Source organism: Drosophila subobscura, chromosome E (assembly GCF_008121235.1).
Source record: "Drosophila subobscura isolate 14011-0131.10 chromosome E, UCBerk_Dsub_1.0, whole genome shotgun sequence".
NCBI classification, from domain to species: Eukaryota; Metazoa; Arthropoda; class Insecta; order Diptera; family Drosophilidae; genus Drosophila; species Drosophila subobscura.
In genome coordinates this window covers 18,841,536-18,849,279 of record NC_048531.1, presented here as the reverse complement: position 1 = coordinate 18,849,279, position 7,744 = coordinate 18,841,536, and the positions used below count along the sequence as shown (strand labels likewise).

The following is a 7,744-nucleotide window of genomic DNA, read 5'->3' as shown; positions in this document are numbered from 1 at the left end:
ATAAAATATACTTATTACCATGCCAAAAATACCATAAATAAAACGTGCGCACTTTTTAATACCAGATCTCAACGAGCCGATACCGATAGACTCCTTTCGAAAACTGCACACGTTTTCATCTGTTTTTTCCCCCACCACACAACTCCAAGTGAGTAATAACAGAAATCCAATCAGAATTGCATCAGATAATCCTCGTGTTGCTTGAGACAGCCCAACAATTGAGTGAACCATGCCAGAGGAGGAACAGCAGCAGCAGCAGCCAGCCGGCGACGGCAGCGCCAATCCTGCCAAGACGCCCAAACAATTGGAGAAGGAGCGCCTCAAGGCCGAGAAGCTGGCCAAGCTGCAGGCGAAGCTGGACAAGAAGGCCTCAGCAGCGCCAGCGGCAGCCGAAAAGAAGGAGAAGCCCGAAGTACGTACAGCTGGAAACTAGGTTATGTGCGCAAAAAAGTGGAAAAGTGAATGTGGGGGAGAGCCCCAGAGCACAACAATTATCTGGTAATTGCGGCCATTGTTCAGGGAGAAAGCTAACTTTGTGTTCCACTCCATTACAGAAGCGTACCAAAGAGGTAAAGGAGGCCGCTGTGTACACGGCCAAGACAGCGCCAGGGGAGAAGAAAGATCTGAGCGATCCGCTGCCGGATGCGTATAGTCCGAGATTCGTGGAGGCTCAGTGGTACAGCTGGTGGGAGAAGCAGGGATTCTTCACACCCGAATATGGAGTGAGTAGAGAGTGGAGAGTCCATCCAGCAGTAAAACTGACACGCACCTTCCCCTTCCTTCCAGCGCGATTCAATTGATGCCCCGAATCCCAATGGACAATTCGTCATGGTCATTCCCCCGCCAAATGTGACGGGATCTCTGCATTTGGGCCATGCTCTGACCAATGCCATTGAGGATGCCATCACGCGCTATCATCGCATGAAGGGACGCACCACCCTGTGGGTGCCCGGCTGCGATCATGCCGGCATAGCCACCCAGGTGGTGGTGGAGAAGCTGCTCTGGCGCGACGAGAAGCTCTCCCGGCACGACCTGGGCAGGGAGAAGTTCATCGAGCGCATCTGGGACTGGCGACGGGAGAAGGGTGGCCGCATCTACGACCAACTCAAGTCGCTGGGCTCCTCCTACGACTGGACGCGCGTCAACTTCACCATGGACCCGAAACTGTGTCGCGCCGTGACGGAGGCGTTTGTGCGGCTGCACGAGGAGGGTGCCATCTACCGCAGCTCGAGGCTGGTCAACTGGTCGTGCACCCTGCGCTCGGCCATCTCCGACATTGAGGTGGACAAGGTGGAGATCCCTGGCCGCACCTTCCTCTCGATTCCCGGCTACGACGAGAAGGTGGAGTTCGGAGTGCTCGTGAAATTCGCCTACAAGGTGGAGGACAGCGACGAGGAGATCATTGTGGCGACGACTCGAATCGAGACAATGCTGGGCGACACGGCTGTGGCTGTGCATCCCAAGGATGAGCGCTACAAGCATCTGCACGGGAAGTTTGTGGTGCATCCATTCTGCACACGCCGCCTGCCCATCGTGTGCGATGAATTCGTGGAGATGGAGTTCGGCACGGGCGCTGTGAAGATTACCCCCGCCCACGATCCCAACGATTACGAAGTGGGCAAGCGCTGCAGTCTGCCATTTATTACGATCTTCAACGATGATGGCTTCATCGTCGGCGATTACGGGGAGTTTACGGGCATGAAGCGCTTCCAGTGCCGCAAGCAGATCCTGGAGCGACTCAAGGCGCTCAACCTGTACCGCGAGACCATCAACAATCCCATGGTGGTGCCCATTTGCAGCAGGTCCAAGGATGTGGTCGAACCTCTCATCAAGCCCCAGTGGTATGTCAGCTGCGCGGACATGGCCGCCTCGGCCACCGAGGCCGTGCGCTCTGGAGAGCTGAAAATCATCCCGGAGCACCACACCAAGACCTGGTACCACTGGATGGATGGCATTCGGGACTGGTGCGTGTCCCGGCAGCTGTGGTGGGGCCATCGCATACCCGCCTATCACGTCAGCTTCAGCGATTCCTCCATTCAAGCGGGAAATGTAAGTTAAATGGTTCTAAGGTTCACCTCCCACAGAGCTAATCCCTTAACGATCTCTCGTGTGCAGCCTGCTCTCGGTGGAGTGGTAATCGCATGTGCCCCATGCTCTCTCTTGTCCCTCATTTTCATCTCTCTCTTTGTCTCCTTTTGCGCAGAGCGACGACGAACAGTATTGGATTGTGGCACGCAGCGAGGCGGAGGCGTTGGCCAAGGCTGCTGAGAGATTCAAGGTGGATGCCAGCAAGATTGTCCTTAAGCAGGATGAGGATGTGCTGGACACGTGGTTCAGCTCGGGCATCTTCCCCTTCTCGGTGTTCGGCTGGCCGGACAACACCAAGGATCTGCAGACCTTCTACCCCACATCGCTGCTGGAGACGGGCCACGACATTCTCTTCTTCTGGGTGGCGCGCATGGTCTTCTTCGGCCAGAAGCTGCTCGGCAAGCTGCCCTTCAAGGAGGTCTATCTGCATCCCATGGTGCGCGACGCACACGGCCGCAAGATGTCCAAGTCGCTGGGCAACGTCATCGATCCCATGGACGTCATACTGGGCATCACGCTGGAGGGTCTGCACGCGCAGCTCGTCGGCTCCAATCTCGATCCGCGTGAGATCGAGAAGGCCAAGGCCGGCCAGAAGCAGGACTACCCCCAGGGCATACCCGAGTGCGGCTCGGACGCCCTGCGCTTCGCCCTCTGCGCTTACATCACCCAAGCGCGCGACATCAATCTGGACATCAATCGCGTGCTCGGCTATCGTTTCTTCTGCAACAAACTGTGGAATGCCACAAAGTTTGCGCTGCTCTACTTCAGCGGGGAGGAGAAGTTCAGCACCGAACTGAGCTCAAGCGACGCTGTCAACCAGATGGATGCCTGGATCCTCTCCAGACTGGCTGCTGCCATCGAGGCCTGCAATGCGGGCTTCGAGTCGTACGACTTTGCCGCCGCCACCAGCGCCTGCTACGCCTTCTGGCTGTACGATTTGTGCGACGTTTACTTGGAGTGCCTGAAGCCAATCTTCCAGGCTGGCAGCGAGCAGCAGCAGATCGCTGCACGGCGCACACTCTACGTCTGCCTGGACTTTGGCCTGCGGCTGCTCTCGCCTTTCATGCCCTTCATCACGGAGGAGCTCTACCAGCGACTGCCGCGTGCCAACCCCGCGCCCAGCATTTGCGTTGCCAGCTATCCCAGTGAGTAGCTGCCAGAGTTTGCTCTTATTTATCCTTTTCACGTGCTTATTCCTCGCAGGCAACACCTCCTGGCGCAGTGCCAAGATCGAATCGGATGTGGAGTTTGTGCAGAAGGCGGCACGCATCATACGCTCCGCTCGCTCCGACTACAATCTGCCCAACAAGACGAAGACCGAGGCGTACATCGTCTGCACGGATGCCACACCCAATGAAATACTCAAGCGTTATGCCAGCGACCTGGCCACCATTTCCTACTGCTCCAAGGTCTCCTTCGACAGCGCAGCGCCCGCTGGCTGTGCCATTCTCACCGTCACAGGGCAGTGCGAAGTGCATCTGCTGCTGAAGGGTCTCGTGGAGGCGGACAAGGAGATTGCCAAGCTGCAGAAGAAGGGCGATCAGTTGGTGCAGACCGTCGGCAAGCTAACCCAAGCCATGCAGGCCTCCGACTATGCGAGCAAAGTGCCCGCCGAGGTGCAAGCAGCCAACGAGACGAAGCTGACAGAGTCGCGGGCGGAGATTGAACGCATTACGGCGGCCATCGAGACGCTGAAGCTGATGTGAGGAAGATCCGAGCTTTAATGAGCATTTTGTTGATATTTAAGGGAAGTTCCTTCCTGCCGCTACACCTACTCCCCCGCTTGCTTCTCAGAGACTTCATTTTGTGCTAAAATATTGTATTTATCCGTATCCGTACCATGCGAGCAATTTATATAAAATAATCCCGAAACAGACAGAGAGAGAATGCAGAGAGAGAGAAAACTTGTGGCAGCTACCATGTAAGCCTCGTGGCATGATCCGTCTTGCGCTTGGACATCTTTATGTAGCCCAGAAACTGCAGCTCGGCCACAGCGCGCGTAAAGCGTGCCCTGCAAGAGAGAGAGAAGATAAAGAGGGAATCACAGGGAAGACTTCTGTGGACTCACTGTATCTGCGGATCGATTTGCTCTTGCGCCACCTCCCCATCTGGCTCCTCGTTGCCATGCAGCACCGAGCGGAAGGCCTGCAGCCAGTCAAACAGATTGATCATGCGCCCGCACTCCAGATGCAGCTTGTACACCACCGAGAGATCGGGCAGCGAGCCCATAAGCTGCGTTTGTTCGCGCAGTTCGCAGCATTTGCATTGCATGTAAAAGTGCGGATTGTTGAGCGCGGTGTGCAGAGCGGCACGTGGGGCGCCAATGATGTTGCGACGCACCGTGGAGATGTCGCTGAAGACGTAGAGTTCGTGCAGCGGCGGAGCGTCCTGCAGCGCACGCAAATGGCCGCGCACCAGCACCGTTTCAATGTGCTCCAGCGTCTTGTGCACGGAGCGGGCGAACTCTGTGGTGGGCTGCTGCTGGTGCTGCTTGTCCGCTTGGGTGCGCTGCAGCAGCTGCGCCTTGAGCTCCTGCCGCGAGGCAACTTGTGTGAGACTGGCTGCAGGTCTGCTCTCCTCCGTGGCCATGGCTGGCATCTGCTCCAGCGTGCCCATGACCACATCGTCGAGCAGCTGCCGAATGCTTTGCAGCTGCGGGCGCAGCACGGACATGCAGGCCTCGCCCAGCTCCAGGGGGGCAATCTCCTCGGCCAGAAAGTGCTCCGTTCGAGCCAAGCTCCTCTGCACCTTGGCCACAAATTCCTCTTTGGAGAGGAAGCTCAGCATTTGCCAGCACTCCTTGTACTCGGGCGAGGCGACAATCGGTTTGTTCAGGCAATTAACGTAGAGCTCGCGCAGCAGCTTGCCCAGCGGACAGCGCGGCAGGTCGCCCACCAGCTCCGTGAAGAACTCCAACGTGCTGCGAAAGAGCAGAAAGTGCAGCAAGCAATCGCGCAGCAGCTGCGGCAGCTTCTTCTTCAGGTAATCGTCGTCCGTGAGCACGGCAATGATGCGCTTGCAGTCGTTGATCTGCTCCACATAGGGCCGGAACGAGGGCAGCCGCCGTATGGTCTCCATGTCCTCATGCGTCAGCAGCTTGATGCGGTTCAGCGCCTTGCTGTAGTCCGTGCACAGAGCGTAGGCATTGCCGGCAAAGTAGTGCTCCATGAGGCAGTACTTGAAGCCTTGGATGAACCCGTGAATGGAGAAGTCGTAGTAGAGGAAAATATGCGTGAGGAACTTGAATGCCTTGCCGGACAGATGGAACGCATACAGCGGGGAGAGCAGCACCTTATCCAGCAGCTGAAACAAGGAAAAATTGAGTACCAAATTCCATTCCAATTCCAGCGAAGATTCCTCTCACCTCATTGAGACCCGTGGGCGCTGACTGTGTTTGAAAGACGCGCAGCCTAATCTTGCTGCTCACATGATAGGGCAGCGTGCTGTGCACCGCCGACATGGCTGTGGCCACGCCCAGCACCAGGACAAACGGCAGCGTGTCGCAGTGGGCGCTCAGTGTGAGTATCAAGTCCTGCAGCACGTGGCCGCTGAAGCACTCAAAGTCCGGCAAGATGACAACCAACTGTTGGCTTTTCTGCCTCTCCCCCGCTGGAAAGTTGTTGCTGTACCAGGATTTCAGTTGCCGAATCGTGCAGTGCGAGCGTCGCAGTCGCTTGCGATCCCGATCCTCCTCCTCCTCTTCAGCGTCCTCTTGGTCCTGTTCGCCTTCGATGAGGCTGAACACCATGGCCTCGATGGCTGCCTTGAGCGTGGGACAATCGCGAGATTGCAGCACACAAACCCTGGCCGCCTTCTGGGCATGCAGGCGCTGCGTGAATGTCTCGAAATGGCTGAGATGATCCGGCTGATTGATGCCCGTGAGGAGTGCGGCTGTGGGCAGAATTTCCTCAATTTCCTCCTCCTCCTCCTCCTCCTCGTCAATCTGCCGCTGACCCACCACGAACTCCACCAGCTGCTCGAGGGTGCGGGCATAGCTCTGCTGCTGCAGGCGCTGGATGTGCTCGTTCATCTGACTCCAGGTCTGGGTGTAGGCATCGTAGAAGGGCTGCCCGATGACCTCCTTGCCCAGCAGGCTGCTCGTGCCGCCTGTGGCTCTCTTTCGCTTGCCGGATGCCTTCTTGCCGGCACGCGTAGCTCCATTTTTGTAGACAAAACAGCCCTGCAAAAGAGCAACTTGAATTTTCAGCCGCAGTGCAAAAGATTTCCACAACTCACCTTGGAAACGGATATTGTGGGATCCATAGCTGCAGTTCAACTGAAATTTCGAATGCTAAGCTGCAGTGCCTAAATGCAAGTTTATTTGTTTAGGTCAGCTTTGTGCCAATTTCAGTTTATTCACTCGGAAATCAAAGAACAAGCGAAATAAACAAAAAAAAACTACAAGCAGCTGTGGCGAAATGGCGCCAAACTTGGGACAGTGCTGTGAAACGTATGTGTGCAGTGCTGATGAACAATTAGAGTAGGCGCAAATTTCAAACTCTACTGCGACTTGGTCTGCTTGATTTAATCCTCTTTAGTCCTCATCCCAAAACATCGGTGGGGTTGGATCAGTTATGAATATCAGCATGGACGTCTTATTTAGCTGCGGATCACACTCATCGGACCACTTGGGTGACAAATGGAATGACAGCATAAACATAAGCAGAAAGTCGTGAAAGAGCATCAGAGATGAAAGTAAATAGTCTTTGGTACGCATTTCTGCAAACTTTCCTCCATTGATGATCTGTGCATGATACATGACAAACTGCAGGGGGGTTAAATTAAGCTAAATTGAATTGATTTATGATTAATTTACCATCCAAATGCTGCATACAACAAAGCCACGATGCACAAAAAAGGAATACGGCATATTTGTGACGATGTGCATCATGAGGAAGTACATGGCGCCAATGAGTGCCAGAATGGCCAGCACAAAGAGCACAACAATATCCAGAGTTAGATCGTGCTGGGGAAAAGATGAGGCATGAGTGTCAGGAGAATAAACTTCAGTGTAAACTCACCGGCAGAAAGGAGCCGCACAGCAGAAAGATGCCCAAAGTCACAGACCAGATGATAAAACTCAGCAGGAATTGGTATTTATGGTGACGCACCACAAGCGACGCGACGCCCATGACAACGCACTCAAACTGCAAGTGAAAACTGTGAGGTTTCCTGGCTAAAATGTACATCAAACTCACTATAACGATGGCAAAGATCCAATTGAGGGGCACCACAAAGCGCAAAGTCTCGAAGAAAATGAACAGCCCAAAGAGCACCAGTCCGACGGCGAAGAAAATGCTGCCCACCCAATATTTCTCGGTGAAGAATTCGTTTGAAGCGGTCCTGAAAGTAAGTTACGGATCAGCAAGGATGCGGCAATGTCCTGTATACGTACAGTTGTTGAATGGAAAGCCATTGAGCCACCGAGAGAATCAGAAAGACGACTGTCAGGAGGTACGTAAGCCACGAAAATCTACGCCTCGCTTTCTTGTAGAAGTGCGAATTTGCTTGTGCATCCATTGTGCTGTGTTTTAATGAGTTTTAATGATGATAAGATCACAGACTACTAGATACACATTTTAAAATTTCTATTCCGCGCGCACAAGTGGCTTTGCCATTACGCAGCACTGGCAAAATACGCGGTATTTCGTGCCTT

General features: G+C 54.5%; 3 protein-coding genes across 4 annotated transcripts; 1 reads left to right on the top strand and 2 right to left on the bottom strand.

The window, feature by feature from the left end:
* Positions 1 to 7: 7 nt before the first annotated feature.
* LOC117891000 (valine--tRNA ligase) lies at positions 8 to 3,964 on the top strand. 2 transcript variants are annotated; one of them, XM_034796154.1, is made up of 7 exons: positions 8 to 148; positions 211 to 412; positions 555 to 722; positions 787 to 2,049; positions 2,116 to 2,133; positions 2,204 to 3,233; positions 3,292 to 3,964. In XM_034796154.1, exons 2-7 carry the CDS (start codon positions 230 to 232, stop codon positions 3,792 to 3,794), a joined length of 3,165 nt encoding a protein of 1,054 aa, XP_034652045.1. In that variant the 5' UTR covers positions 8 to 148; positions 211 to 229; the 3' UTR covers positions 3,795 to 3,964. The 2 variants fall into 2 exon arrangements, with proteins under 2 accessions (XP_034652045.1, XP_034652046.1); XM_034796155.1 differs by lacking the exon at positions 2,116 to 2,133 and having other exon boundaries at positions 9 to 148.
* LOC117891002 (origin recognition complex subunit 3) lies at positions 3,891 to 6,516 on the bottom strand. The gene is made up of 4 exons (XM_034796159.1): positions 6,325 to 6,516; positions 5,453 to 6,268; positions 4,157 to 5,391; positions 3,891 to 4,099 (listed from the first exon to the last, which is right to left on the bottom strand). Exons 1-4 carry the CDS (start codon positions 6,349 to 6,351, stop codon positions 4,003 to 4,005), a joined length of 2,175 nt encoding a protein of 724 aa, XP_034652050.1. The 5' UTR covers positions 6,352 to 6,516; the 3' UTR covers positions 3,891 to 4,002.
* Positions 6,517 to 6,607: 91 nt separating this feature from the next.
* LOC117891004 lies at positions 6,608 to 7,618 on the bottom strand. The gene is made up of 5 exons (XM_034796161.1): positions 7,484 to 7,618; positions 7,287 to 7,431; positions 7,110 to 7,235; positions 6,905 to 7,054; positions 6,608 to 6,853 (listed from the first exon to the last, which is right to left on the bottom strand). The coding sequence occupies exons 1-5, from the start codon at positions 7,606 to 7,608 to the stop codon at positions 6,623 to 6,625; spliced, it is 777 nt and encodes a 258-aa protein (XP_034652052.1). The 5' UTR covers positions 7,609 to 7,618; the 3' UTR covers positions 6,608 to 6,622.
* Between the last annotated feature and the right edge of the window lie 126 nt (positions 7,619 to 7,744).

What these genes read in the sequence shown, in the direction of transcription:
- LOC117891002 (XM_034796159.1), bottom strand. Translation starts at nt 6,351, where the DNA reads ATGGATCCCACAATATCCGTTTCCAAG. An exon ending in CGCCCACGGGTCTCAATGAG is followed by an intron (nt 5,392 to 5,452) that starts GTGAGAGGAATC and finishes TCCTTGTTTCAG; the next exon opens with CTGCTGGATAAGGTGCTGCT. An exon ending in CAAATCGATCCGCAGATACA is followed by an intron (nt 4,100 to 4,156) that starts GTGAGTCCACAG and finishes TCTCTCTTGCAG; the next exon opens with GGCACGCTTTACGCGCGCTG.
- LOC117891004 (XM_034796161.1), bottom strand. Translation starts at nt 7,608, where the DNA reads ATGGATGCACAAGCAAATTCGCACTTCTACAAGAAAGCGAGGCGTAGA. An exon ending in TGGCTTTCCATTCAACAACT is followed by an intron (nt 7,432 to 7,483) that starts GTACGTATACAG and finishes ACTTACTTTCAG; the next exon opens with GACCGCTTCAAACGAATTCT. An exon ending in GGATCTTTGCCATCGTTATA is followed by an intron (nt 7,236 to 7,286) that starts GTGAGTTTGATG and finishes TTTCACTTGCAG; the next exon opens with TTTGAGTGCGTTGTCATGGG.
- LOC117891000 (XM_034796154.1), top strand. Translation starts at nt 230, where the DNA reads ATGCCAGAGGAGGAACAGCAGCAGCAGCAGCCAGCCGGCGACGGCAGC. An exon ending in AAAAGAAGGAGAAGCCCGAA is followed by an intron (nt 413 to 554) that starts GTACGTACAGCT and finishes ACTCCATTACAG; the next exon opens with AAGCGTACCAAAGAGGTAAA. An exon ending in TTGCGTTGCCAGCTATCCCA is followed by an intron (nt 3,234 to 3,291) that starts GTGAGTAGCTGC and finishes TATTCCTCGCAG; the next exon opens with GCAACACCTCCTGGCGCAGT.